Here is a 14,125-nt window from a genome sequence, read left to right as displayed (position 1 = left end):
TTTCTAGAAACTCAACCAAGTATCTTTCCGTTCGATTAAGACAATTCCGTCAACTGAACAGCTAATTGAAGTAGTCGTTACAACTTCTGCTTGTAAATTGAATATTTGCTCTGACCAGATTCCTTTTTATATACGGGGAAACCAATGACGTGCGGAAAATCATGCTAATCCACCTCAATAATTTGGGGTAAAACTTAAATAATCCACTTTAATTTCGGTTGAAATCTACACAAAACTAATCCACTTAATTTCAAGCTATGCCTATAACATACCCAGTGGCAATTTCCGCAGCTATACATAATTCGCACTAATCCTACACAATAAGCCTTAAGCATATTGTCATTCTAATCCTGACAAGGTACTCCTGACAAGGTACTATGTTAATGCTAACAATTGCACCTAACGTGGCGTGTGCAAGACTTCACCGTTTTGGCACATGCGCTGCGGCAATAATTATGAAAAGCTCATAATACATACACGCTAAATAATGATGTATACAACCACTTGAGGAAAACGAAATTGTGGAAAATTTGCTCAACCTTGATGATATATTACTATAATGAAGTATAAAAAATAGTCAATTAGCTTGTACAAAATTTATTTTACACAGTCTTGGACAAATTTTATTCAAAAGTTTAGTTATCATGATTTTACTCAATGTTGTAAAAACTTTGCATAAATTCCTGAGTAATTGTTGTACAACATTGGGGAAGTATTGACCAACTCAGTTGGCTGTTTAACGCTCATTCAATCTGGGGAGAATTTACTCATTAAGAGAGCAAAATCATACCACACATTGAGCAAAATTCAGTCAAATGTTGTGGTGGTTCAGCCCGTGCGGCGGTCTTTGTCAGTTGGAAGCACGAGACCAACAGAACCAGTCAAAAAGAATTAATTTTGCCATTTTGAGTTGCAAAATTAAATTTACGCCAAAATGGGTGATTTTGTTGAAAAAGTTCTCGAGATTGCAGGGCTGGTGGAACTCATCGCAACATTCAAAGGTAAAACTTAATTGTAAATCAGTATTAATTAATTTAATAATATTTTTTTTCAATCTTGCAGATCAAGACGTGGACGAAAATGTGCTTCGCAAACTGCCAGATTGCCAAGTCGGATCGCTTGAAGAGCGTATTTTAGCTGATATCGTTCCATCAATTGGACGGAGGCTAAAAATTATTAATGCAATCAGGGAAGTCGCCGCCGTAAGTACCCTTCAAAATAAACGACTGTTTAATTGTAGCATTTGCAAATCAAATTTCCAAGAATTCAATACATATTGGAATCATTTAATAAGTTTTCACGAAATTAGTAAAGGAACGGCTAGAATTAATTGTCCTTTGTGTTCTACAATTTTTACTAGCACCGAGACACTTAAAAATCATGTAAAACTCTTTTGTCCAAAGAATAGAAGTAGATCAGTAAATTCAAATCTAGCTATACGTCAGGATATTTCTCAAATTACTGAAGAGGAAATTGGACCTAATTTGTTGGCAGATATTACTACAGACTATAAATTAGCTTTTGTCAAAACACTACAAATGTCGGGTTCAATTTCATTAGTAAAGTCAGCTGAAATTTTATCATCTGCAAATTCTCTAGTAAATAGCATTGTCGATATTGCTAAAAATTTTGGTAATAATACCACTGAGAAAGATGATTTGCTAATTAAGCTGAGTACACTAAAAGATCCTTTTCATAACTCAAACTGCTCTCAATATTTAATTGAGAAGAGTTTGAAAGATCAAAAAATTTATAGTGAGGCAACCGAAATTAAACTTGGGTCACATTTTAAATTCGATGTGGCAGCTGGGTCGGTAATAGAAAAGTTTGATTTCATGTATTATTTTGATTTGCGGAAAAGCTTGCCAATAATATTGTCTCATTATAAACTTGTATGTAATTTTGTGTTAGACGACAGTAATAATTTCAATCTTTTCTTAAATTTTAAATCTGGAAAATACTTTAGAAAATTGGACGGAAATCCCCTTTGCTTGCAAATTTACTACGACGATATAGAAATTTGCAATCCACTTGGTGCCAAGGCTAAAATACATAAGTTGGCAATGTTTTATTTTATAATTGCAAACTTTCCACCTCACTTCAAATCTCAGTTGTCAACCATTTTTCCTCTTTTAATTGTAAAGTCAAAATTATTGAAGGAATATGGTATCAACAACATATTGAAACCAATGGTCGATGAATTTAAAAAATTGTCTGTAATTAATCCACAAGATATTTTGTTAGAGTTGCCATTCACACACGTAGTTTTGCTCCAAGTTTGTGGCGACAATTTAGGCCTACATTCCCTACTGGGATACACGGAAGGGTTTAATGCTAATTACAGGTGTAGATTTTGTAAAGGTAACAAGCATTTTACCCAAACCGCTGTGGAGGAAGAGATATCACTACGTCGGAATATTGCTAATTATAGCTCGGATTTGGTGCTTGGCGACATTTCTTTAACCGGGATACGAGAGGGGTCAATTTTAAATGAAATTTCCTATTTTCATGTCACTGAAAATTATGCCCCAGATATTATGCATGATTTTTTTGAAGGAATATGCATAATTGAGTTAAAATTAGCATTGGACTATCTGATAAAGACCAAGAAAATTACTCTGCAACAAATTAATCATCAGATTTCTACCTGTTTCAAAAAGAATAGTCATAAAGTAAACAAATTTCCTGAAATAAGTCAACAATTTATTTGTGATGAAAAGAAATCTTGTTTCTCTGCATCAGAAATGAACAACTTTTTTCTTGTATTTCCGGCAATTTTTTTGGCTTATTTTGACGATGACAAAATGCTAAATTTAATTTTGAAATTAAGAAGAATTATACGAATTATTATGGCACCGTTAATTTCCCGTGAAGGTGTATCACTTTTGCGATATTTAATTTCTGATCACCACCAGCTCTATATTAATTTGACTTGTAATAATCTAACTCCAAAATTTCACCACATTTTACACTACCCTCACGCAATTGAGCAGCTGGGTCCGTTAAAAAATTTTTGGTGCATGAGATTGGAAGCAAAGCATCGCTTCAGCAAAATTGTGGGGAAAAATTCTTACAACTTCAAAAATATAGCAAAATCTGTGGCAAAACGGTTATCTTTGAATATGGCATTTTCCATTAATTCTTCGAAAGGTGACGGAATTATGCAAATTAAGTTTGGTGGAGGAGTTAGAATAAGGTTGGATGAATTAAAAGGAAATTTTGACTTTTCATTACTAAATATAGGTAGCGAGGAAATAATTTTATCAATCGAGTTTGTAAGTGCGAAAGGTACAATAATTTCTCGTCATAAATATTTCATTCTAGGGAGTAATGAGAATCAGCTTCAATTCTGCCAAGTTGAACTTTGTTTTGTGCACGATGATCAAGTTTATATTTGTGTTTCTCCAATTACTTGCGTGGAATTGCTTCACAATTCTTATCTCTTTAAAGTAACTGGTAAAAAAACGGCAATAATAATTAAACCTGAATTATTAGATTTGGAGCACCCGTTGATTGTGGCAAATACGAGCTCGGAGTATGACGTAATATGTTGCCCGATAGAATTAGTTTAGATTAATTTTAGCATAAATTAATTTTAATTTAATTTTAGGATTAAATTAATTTTGTGGTTTAGCTTTTTTTGTACAATAATAGAAATCCAGTGAACAGCAGCTGGCATCGAGAGACGAGGAAAATATGTACAAATTATTGCTGGTAAGAAAGGCATCTTATATGTTTCATATATTGTAATTTTGTAATATAGTATGGTGATATTGGTTGTTTCTATTTTTAGATTAATAATGAAGAAACATGCTCACAATCCAATAACAATTTTGAGCAAGAATCTATTTGCTCCGTAAACATTTCTGAGGGCGATAAATGTTTGTCACTGTCAGATCAGTTATTTGTGAGTAACGAAGTAACAATTTGGATGGTCACATAATTTTAATTAGTTAATTAATTTCGTGAATTTTCAGAATGTTAAAGAAATTATAGTCCAATCAGATCGTGAAAAAGGTACGGCCAAAGGACAGGAAATGTTGCAACTAATTATTAGCCAAGGGATGGCGTCGTTCCAAGTCAAAAGTTTAATTAAGAGGCGCACAGTGAATTATCTCATCAGAAACTATTCCAACTAGTAAGTGTCTACATACATTTATGTTAAAATTGATTCTTTAGTTAGTAGGTATAGTAATTTATTTTATTTATAGTCCACCTCGCCATGTTAAGAAAAATCTAGCTGAGTGCATCTCCTCACAATTGTTTGGGCACCTCGCCGAACAGCAGCAGATTGATATTAAAGTAAAACCAAATTATATTTATCTATAACATAATTTGTATGAATAATAAAATATATTTTTTGCAGAGCTTATTCTACAGTGACGCCAAGTCAATTGACACAGAGGAAATGGACCAGAAAGGGCGAATCATTTACAAAAATATTCCAGCGACAGGATTGATCGAGGACCGATTAAAATACTTGCGAAATAAAAACAGTATTTCAATTCGGAAGAAGCCAAGAGTCCTCGACTCTATTACTAATGGTAAATTTAACATCAAACTAAAATTGTTGTATACCTTTTTGTTATAAATAATAATCCAAATATTTGACAGATCCTACTGTTGAGGAATACGAAATGAAATCCTGGCTGTCTAACTCAAAATCACCTGCATCTCAGGTGCTGCAATACATGAAGGACACCTTTAATTTGCGAAGTCTAGAATTAAAAAATACAACCAATTTGAGTAACACTTTACAAGAGTGGCCACATCTTCTTGAGACATCTGGTGTGGTAAGTATAATATGGATAATAGAAATAAAATAATAAATGGTTAGCTTTGAAAGTTAGCATTGATATTGCTCCTTTAAAATTCCTTAGATTGACCAGGACTTTGAAAGATTGAATCCCGGGAAATCGGAAATTATGCTAAGGAAGTGGCCTAGCATCGCCAAACAAATTTGCGAATTCGCCGAGAGGTCTCAAACCAAAGCAATAGCTGAGTCAGGAATTAAAAAAATGTTTTCAACATTATCATTGGGTAAGTGTCAGAGCTGTTAGATAATTAATATTTGCAATAATATATATTTATATAGTTAATCAATTAATTATTTAGATGAGATTACAATTGCTGCATTTGTGAAGTTGCCGTATCTGACCTCGACATCAGCTTATAAGAAGAGAGGAGCAAAGAAAGTCAAAATATCAGCTGCGGCGGCTGCTGACTTTTTTATTCAATTTGTATCTGTAAGTGCAATATTGTTTAATATGTATAACATGAAGCAAAATTTGTATCATTTTCTTAAATACGCGTTTGTTTGACTCAATTCAGAAAACTTTTGATTTGGAGTCGTTCAAACCCAATGAATCGGAACGACGTCAACCGTTTGTTGTTTGTGTTGGAGATTTGGCAAACCTTATAATTAAGGATGTTTACGTTATGCTTGAGCGAAAATTAATTAAGTCGCCGACGATAATTTCTGCCGTAGATTTATGTTTTAAGTTGTTCCATGTTTTAAAACTTAAGTTCCCCGATGAATGTTACCCGGTCTGGTCTTTCTTTGATCACACGGTCTACCAGATAAACGAAATTGTATCTCCACCTGCATCAGTATTAGCTTTAGGATCTCATATTATTGTTTAATTAATTTTGCATGTATGTGTAATAATTAGTTACAATTTAAATTGTGTTCATGTATTTAAATTTATCAGTATTCGTTTTTGTATAAGATTGAATATTTAATTCGGAATAAAAACACTAAAAAAATAATTAATCAGACGTTGTTGAAGTTTAATTCAATATTATGCTAAAATTCATCCAATTAATTGCATAAATAATTTGCAAGTGAGTTGAGCATAATTCATTCAAGCATTTGAGTAAACTTTTGTCAGCAAGTTGATTAAAATTTGCCCAATTCAATAGTAGAGAACGCTCATTATAGTTGATCAAATTTTACTCAACATTGGTCAAAATGAATCACTCAAGTGGCTTGAGGAAAATTTAACCAAGACTTGTTTCCATCACTTTTTTCCTCAGGGTTGATCAAAATATTACTCAAGGTTGGGCAAAATTTGTACATTTTTTCTTAGTGTGTACAATCCAGATATTTATTTAGATCTGGGTTAATTTTAATCAAAGTGTGACGCAAATAGGTAATAGTGAATTTAATAATCCCGTATATATTATTATGCGAGGCTGATTGAAGTTTGTACACTAGCAAATCGTGATAAGGGAGACCTAGGAGGAACATACATATCAATGACTATTAAAATAATCATAGCTCGGGCGAATAAAACAATTTAATCCTGTAGTTGGTAAAAGGTGAGTAATCCTATCCCTCATTGTTAAAATAGGCCTGATAAGTTATTATATACCGTACAGAATTATGGGCATAAAAGTACTTTTATGGCGTGATGTGGTAACCATTATGGGTAAGAAGAGATAAGATATAACACGGGTCATCATTTGTATAAAGTGTATCATCCCGTCTGCGTGAAGCTATGCAAGCTTCCCGACAACGTTTGATTTAGAGTAAGCTTGAGTAATTGTGCTCCTGTATATCATTGACCCATTTACTATGATGATTCTGCCGCGAAACCTCGTGCTCTCTCTCTCTGGCAGTGAATAATAAACACCAGAACTGAAGTTCGACAGGCTTGATACACACGCTCGATGGGACCAGTATTTTGACGGGGCTCTACGCTAGTAGTGTGCATTCTTGAATACCATCATTAAAATTACATATTAAAATGCACAAGATCACTCTATAGTTTAAATTAACAGATATGTGGTATTGGTCCGCGTTTCGTAAATATTTCAATCCCACATCCAAAAATTGCAGATGAAATAGACAAATTTTTATTCAGAAATAAACACTCAGACAAGTTTAGTTCAAACCATTTACACGAAGAAGGTAGGCCATAATAATCCTTCTCATGTGGATAAATAAGAAGAAAAACTAATGAATCGCAAGAAGACCGACTGCACATGCGCACCAAACTATTTATGAGTACGGTGTGCAGAGTCGATTCCCATTCCCGGCGTTGCACGTCGTCTGCTGACAGCTCATGGGTGCACAGCCGAGCGAGAGACAGTACGTGGAAAAGGGGTTGACATAGTTGGCACACATGGTGGGCACGCCGCCATCGCTGCACGTGGGAGCGGCCGTTGGTGACGTCGACTTTGTACAAACCGCGCCAATCCAGCAGTTAAAGTGGCAGCATTCCAGGAGAGGGCAGGTCCCGTTCATGGTCGCCATTGTGGTTGCGAGAGTGGTTGCTACCGTGGTGGTGGTGGCGGGTGGTGCGGTGGTTGACCGGGTAGTAGTCGGGGGTGGTGCCGTGGCACGAACCGTGGTGGGTGCCGGGGCTGGAATTTTAGTGTAAAAGTTTTCATTAATTTGGTTTTTAGTTTGGTGAAAATTATCATCAATGTCGGGGTGAGTGCAAATTTTTGTTAATTTGGCAGTGCGTCGAAATTTTTTTCAAGGTTTTTGGTAAATTTGTTTTACCACACGGGTTAACAGACGGACACGTCCTCGCCATAATTTCCAATGGGTAGCAATACAGCGTCGTTCCTCTGCAGAACCATGCCTTCAAAGGACAAGAAAATTATTATTTAAACATTAATAAGTTTTATGTAATTAGATTAAATTAATCCATAACTAGTGAATTCTTTTTGAGTTCGAGACTTACATTTGTCGCACCGATTGCGAGACATGCCACGAGTAAAATCGATGACGAAAGATTAATCATTTGGAAAATTTTAGGGAAAGTTGGATAAAAGTTTATTTTTTTCGAAGTGGAAACTGGGCAATCTTGAAGTGAACTGAAACCTCGAGTCCGCCATGTTTTTATAGTAGGCCCTCCATTCTTCTCAAATTGGCTAATCGAATTAATTTGCACGCGAAGTTACTTACGTGAACCTACTTAGATTCGTGTGCAAAAACCATTCATAATTTTTCATCACTGGCATTTTAATCTGCACCTGCGCTTAAATACATACATACATGTGCAAATTTTAATTCAGGATTGAACGGGTTTTGCACATGTAGGTGGCTTCGTACCAAGAAGGATTTAATTCTGCGTAGATTTCGTGAATGAAGTTACAACATCGTTGCCTGTATTTAAAATGAAATTCGTATGCAATTTTTTGGACAAATTTGTGGATGGGATCTTGAATTAATGTGAAGTCAATTAAATCAGTCATGCCATCCGCTAATTAGAATTAAAATTCCCCACTAGAATTTTCACATGGCATGAGAGATTGTACCAGATTCCCCGAGGTTACGTACTAGCTCGATTTCATTCATAAAAATATTTCATTCATAAAATCATTTCATTTGCATGTTGTTATGCTTAAAGCCTGGCTGACAAATGATCTCATCTTGATTTCGCAATTTCGCACCATTGCTATTATCTCTTTATTATATCCATATTATAAATTATATTTGAATCTAATACATAAATTAACACTTCATGTTTCACTTGGGCTTAACCTTAGAGATTCTAAGGTTTAGCTATACTGCATCTTAATTAGATTAGATTAAGATAACTCATTTCTGCGGTTTTCTGGGATTATTACTTGATTTTATTCGTGACAATTGCTAGCTTTCAATGAACCACGGTCACCGTCATCAGGCAAGAATACAAAGATACCGAATACAAATTTTAGATTAGATTAAAAAAAATTTGTGTGGAACATTTATTGTTTCGTGTATCTATAAAAGTTGTAGTTCATGAAATGTTTTTCTTGTTAAAATAACAATTATTCGAAACTACATCAAATGCCATGCCATGCTGTACACCGAGAAAATCGTACCGTTCATTATTAACCATACTATTGTACACACGTACCAATAAGAGACCGACTCAACCCTTACCCATGATAAGTGAACTTAACATATTTTGATGGCACGGATAACAAAGCATTCATCGTGTAGGAAATCACCGTATTAAAAAACGTGGTTCTGGTCGACTTTGTAAAATAAAAGAATTTTACTTGACCCAGTCCGCAATATATTTTTATCGGCTGCAACGACCTCACAATTTTTGTGTAATATTTCATATCGACATTAACCACGGGTCTCCACCATTCTTTAATCAACTCGGCGGCCATCGCGTTTTGCGGAGAGATCAAATGGAAAACCATGTACGACACAAAAATCAGCAATGTTGAAATTCCGATGTTTAAAAAGAAAAAAATTATAGGCAAAAATGGGTAAAATTTTATCGTTGCAAAGTTGAAAAAAACATGACCCAAAAACAAGATCGACAGCATGATCACTGCGCCCGGTGCCATGAACAGGTTCGACGATATCATGAGGATCGATAGTCGATTGTAGTTATGAATCATGTCGTGGACTCGATGTCTCGGCATCTTCTTGGAGAAACAGGGATGCATTGCGTAGTTTAGAGTTATCTTGGACAGGTTATCAAGGGACTGGTTCACCCTGTAAAAGTATATAGATAGTAAACGATATTGTCTATACCTAAATTCATTTAGAGCCCCTAAAATAGTAAGATTTTGAATAACCGAGTTTCAATTATTATAATTTTTCAAATTTTGTTAAAAACCAAGTATTGATTCTGTGCATAACCGAATTCAGCAAAATACAAGGATAAGTCAGCAAGTCAGCTAAGCTTTAAATTAGATAGAAACTCGAGAATGAAATAGTTCATCAAAGCAATTAATTCTTATCCTAATGAAAAAAAATCAATAAGTATGTCTTAAGTATTTGTTCCGAAAAAGCTTCTGTAATTAGCAGTCGAAAACCAGTGTTACACAATCAAAAAACAGTACTCGGTTAAATCGTAAACGTATTTTTAACCGGTTTGATCAAATGTTCTACATACTACATGTTTACTTCGAGCGTTTCATCATTATGAAATAATTATGTTATGAATTGTGAATTAATATTCTTTGATTTTCTAGCATTGTTTTACTTAGATAAGCACCCACCTCGTAATGAGTAGCACCGGCACAATGACGCAAATCGTGTAAATTCGACACGCCTCGTGGATCAGTGGGAGCGTCATCAATCGAAGTACGTTGTAAATCAGATATCCTGTCGCGATCCATTCCGTCTTCGATTTGAAATATATCCGATACAAGTGTGTAATTGAATCCAGCGGTACGAAAAACAGCCCAAGGATCATTCCCGGTGGAAATGACCATAGCAAGAGCGTGATTATCGTCAGGAATCGTCCAATCACGCGATCGGCTCCACTTTTTGGTAACGCTATCATCAATTCCATAACTAAGGAAATTTTATAATTAAGAAAAAAATAAGTAAGGCTGATTGACGCAATGCACATATGTATCTGTACGTCTCTAGTTCTTCATCTGTAAACTTTCCCACATTCAAATTTCCCTTCACAGGACAATTTTGAAGAAGTAATAACTCTATAATTTTGAAATTGCACTTACGTCTTTTTAAAATTTAGCTTCGACTGCACTTACGTCTTTTTAAAATTAAGCTTCGAGTGCAATTATCTTTAGCAAGTGAACTCGATGCGTGCGATGATTTTAAAAAGACGTAAGTGGCATTTACGTCTTTTGAAAATTACGGATCGAGTGCACTTATGTGTTCTTGGAATTAGTGCGACGATATGCCACCTTGCGGCTCACCATTTGACCCATACTTAAGTATGGCGATTCTCCACTACATGGCGCTTGTTTCTTACATCTTTATTCCAATCGTGCAGGAAATTTTCCGTACAAATACTAGCATTTTTTTGCATTGGGTATTTTTCAAGACAAAAACTTGATTTTTTCCAGCATACCGTCCGTAGTAAATAATTGATCCGGATACAGCAACCTGTTCAGCGACGTTTTTATTAAACTTCGATACAAACTGATCCAAATCCCCGAAACGACAGAGGTAGTCCCAAGTACACAAGTTATTCCGACGGCCATAATGTGAATCCCGGTAACGGCGTCGTCTTCGAGGTAGAATTGCCGCACAATAAGGAAATATGGGCTCGTTAGAAAAATTCCGGTCATTGCAATAACATAAATCCAGCCTTTGGTTGAGGTGGAGCCACTGGTGAACTTTTCATTGGCAGGGTCCCACATTAGGGGAGTAGTCACGTGGTATTTTTGAAGAAGGAGATGATAACTTTTCAACGCTAGTATTATGCTGGGATGCATTTTGAAGGAAAATCGGTTTATACTAAAAAATCGTAATCAGCATGATTTGTGCAAAATTACAATTTAAAAATACTTTGAACAGCTTTTGTACATTCAAGGTATCCAAAATAGCAAAACGGGGCAGTTTGTTACAAGTTCTTCGTTACTGCCTTTTTCGAAAATTTAGTGACAAATAGCCACATAACCCCCTCTTGATTTGTAAGATTTCTAAATATAATGCAGAACGATTTAGACAATTTCTGATTTTCAATATAAATAAATTTCCCATTAAATATTTTGTTGCAATGCAAAATATTATTCAACTTAAGGAAGACCACATTTTACAAATGCGAGCCTGCAAAGAAGTACTGACTTTGACTATAAGAATGCCACACCCCGTGATATAAATAGTTGTCAAACGGGACGGATAGACCACTGTTTCCCCAACTTCAAATTACTTACATAAAGGGCATCCCATATGTAAAGTGCAGATGGAAAAACGGCCCTCATTTTGTTGTAATTCAATTTTGTTCGAAGAAACTAAATTTACACAAGAGCTTAGGACCTGTATGTGTTAGTTTTATCGTTAAACCAATTTCCTATCCCATTGTAACTTAGAGATATTATGTTCTTCCGAGCTCCGCCGAAGGGTCGTTTTCACGGTTTTTCCTTAAATGTCCTTTGCGATTCTGCTCCAAACCTTCGAAATCTACGAACGATTGCAAACTTTTTCTCTCGTTTAGAACATTGTCTTCGACAATTGGCCCAGAAGTTCTCGATACCACGTGTTTGAGGTACATTATTAGCGTTGTTTGGTTTTTGTGTATCTCATCCAATGTGTTCGGGGGCATGAATAACCAAGGTTTTCTTTTGAAACATTGTCTTTGGCTTTAGTCTATCTTCGCATTTTGCATCTACTGGAGTAGTTGTTTGAAAATATGTACGATCGGGAACATGATCAGGGTCAGTGGTCACTTAGATTTTATCATGAATAACCACGAGTTTGCTCAACCCATTTTTGAAAATTTTTCTGCATGCTGTTTTAGCTTGATGGTGCTGGGTCCATACATTTTTCTTTGCCGATTGCTTTACACACCCTTTCATGCCTAAGACGTGAAGTTTAATTCGACATATCGTTGAGTTCGATATCTTTTGTGTTGTGGATACGGCAATCGTGGAATTGCGGGACACTTCTTTGAGAACATCCTAATTTTCTCGACATTTCTTTTCGTCGACTGGATAACCGTCTGACCTGATATTTTTTTGCAGTTCATGTCACCGGCAAGCTCACATCTTGTAATTATTAGGTCGACAACGAATCTACGTTTTTCTTGCCTGGCGAAGTAATCAATCGTCTTTTTCTAATCACGCCGATATGAATTTTCGTGCGAGTGAAAATCGACACTTCCGAATTTTTGGATTCCGGCTCGTGTAATGCATAGACAAGATTTTTTGATGAAATCTGAAATCAGTTGTCTTAATCTACATGACATTACCTAAAATATGACTTATCTCTGATCAATTTTTTCCCGCCTGTACCCTTAAAATCAATGGTTGACCGAGCTGCACCTTACTTTTGGGATGCCCTTTATGTATTTGCATATTTCTTTTTCGATCCAATTCAGGCATTTGTGAATAATTCAATAACTACACCGGTAGAAATCTAGTATTAAAATAGTATACCGGTTCACTTTCATTCACTTTTGAATGAGAATTTAATTTATGAACAGGTATGTTCCTACATGCATGACTCAAGTTTTAATCAAGATTAATATGTTTAGTGTAATATTAGCGCGACATTAAAGCTTCACCGTATCGGTAGCTAATTTTACTGGACCGGGATAGTTTTAGTACCAAGCGATAGCAGCTTGAATATCAAGAAATAAAAACCTGCCGGACTACACAAGATTTCTAAGAGTGCAGAAATCAATTCTAGATAAGCATACGTAGTATGTACGAATATGGATAATACTTTCCTGATTTAATATTTGCATACAAGAGCAATTTTTGGCATAATTTATGACATTTTGTTTTACTTAAGGTCAAGAAAATCTCCAAATAAATATTAGATTTTCAGAGAATATTGACTTCAATACTGTTGAAATCTTACATGCGGAATATTCATATGGTCGTATGCATAAATAAATGATTATACTTAATCAAATTTGAGAAACTCCATACGGCGTTCACCTCCCCGATTTCCGTTGATGAAAAATATGCGTATTTTTTGTCAATTTAAAACCTGCTTAAATCCATGAATTCGATAGAAGTGCCACACAGTTATTCTTGTCCGCGTCTAGTTTCTCAAAGTTTTAGTCCTGGTTTTGAAAAAAATCTCTGAGAAACATGTCTGACATGTGCTTTGTTAGCATTAAAATATGCAATGATTTTGTCAAAGCATATGCATATTCTGGCCAACAATATTTCTCAACAATAAAATTACCCTGTAATAGGTACATATTTGCCACACACAACAAAACTTAATCTCAAGTTTTTTCGTCCGAATCTCATCCTTGGACTGTGTATGTAGCTCGGAATGATTTCGAGCCACAGAACGGCCATGTTCTCAATCGTAAACATTCTATTCTTCCCAACATGAATAGCTCCACGAATTAATTTACTTCACAAAATTCTGAATTCCCTAATTTGCCTTCAGTTGGCGCAAGTCATTCATACGTAGATTAATTGTTCACCTTGATTTCAACGGAAAAGTGCGCATAAAAAGGTATACACAATGAAAAGTTTTCATTATGTAAATCTTATTTCTAGTTTAATCTAGCCACGCACGTGTGGGCATATTCGAAAGAGGGAAGGTTTTACGCGGCGTAGATTTCGTGACTATGAAAAATTTAACTTGCTAATTTTTATGGGGTGTTCATCTGTGGATTGTGTGCACGTTTGTCGGGAATAAAAGCTGCTAAATTAAATCATATCATCCACTGATTTGAATAAAATTTCCCCAATGACATTTCACTACATTTACATTGATGATCGC

The 14,125-nt window shown here is 35.2% G+C and overlaps 3 protein-coding genes across 3 annotated transcripts; 2 read left to right on the top strand and 1 right to left on the bottom strand.

The window, feature by feature from the left end:
• The first annotated feature begins 419 nt into the window (after positions 1 to 419).
• LOC118433491 lies at positions 420 to 2,200 on the top strand. Its single transcript, XM_035845455.1, has 3 exons — positions 420 to 1,001; positions 1,063 to 1,632; positions 2,145 to 2,200. The coding sequence occupies exons 1-3, from the start codon at positions 935 to 937 to the stop codon at positions 2,198 to 2,200; spliced, it is 693 nt and encodes a 230-aa protein (XP_035701348.1). The 5' UTR covers positions 420 to 934.
• A 1,425-nt stretch (positions 2,201 to 3,625) lies between these two features.
• LOC118433519 lies at positions 3,626 to 6,054 on the top strand. Its single transcript, XM_035845512.1, has 9 exons — positions 3,626 to 3,714; positions 3,794 to 3,907; positions 3,978 to 4,138; positions 4,212 to 4,302; positions 4,367 to 4,544; positions 4,615 to 4,793; positions 4,881 to 5,040; positions 5,116 to 5,246; positions 5,332 to 6,054. The coding sequence occupies exons 1-9, from the start codon at positions 3,697 to 3,699 to the stop codon at positions 5,641 to 5,643; spliced, it is 1,344 nt and encodes a 447-aa protein (XP_035701405.1). The 5' UTR covers positions 3,626 to 3,696; the 3' UTR covers positions 5,644 to 6,054.
• A 787-nt stretch (positions 6,055 to 6,841) lies between these two features.
• Positions 6,842 to 7,805, bottom strand: LOC110862398. The gene is made up of 3 exons (XM_022111598.2): positions 7,695 to 7,805; positions 7,511 to 7,592; positions 6,842 to 7,368 (listed from the first exon to the last, which is right to left on the bottom strand). Exons 1-3 carry the CDS (start codon positions 7,752 to 7,754, stop codon positions 7,004 to 7,006), a joined length of 507 nt encoding a protein of 168 aa, XP_021967290.1. The 5' UTR covers positions 7,755 to 7,805; the 3' UTR covers positions 6,842 to 7,003.
• Positions 7,806 to 14,125: the final 6,320 nt, after the last annotated feature.

Source organism: Folsomia candida, unplaced genomic scaffold (genome assembly GCF_002217175.1).
Source record: "Folsomia candida strain VU population unplaced genomic scaffold, ASM221717v1 Fcan01_Sc055, whole genome shotgun sequence".
In the NCBI taxonomy this organism is placed as follows: domain Eukaryota; kingdom Metazoa; phylum Arthropoda; class Collembola; order Entomobryomorpha; family Isotomidae; genus Folsomia; species Folsomia candida.
Note: the sequence above shows the minus strand (reverse complement) of the source record. Positions and strands in the feature narration are given on the sequence as shown.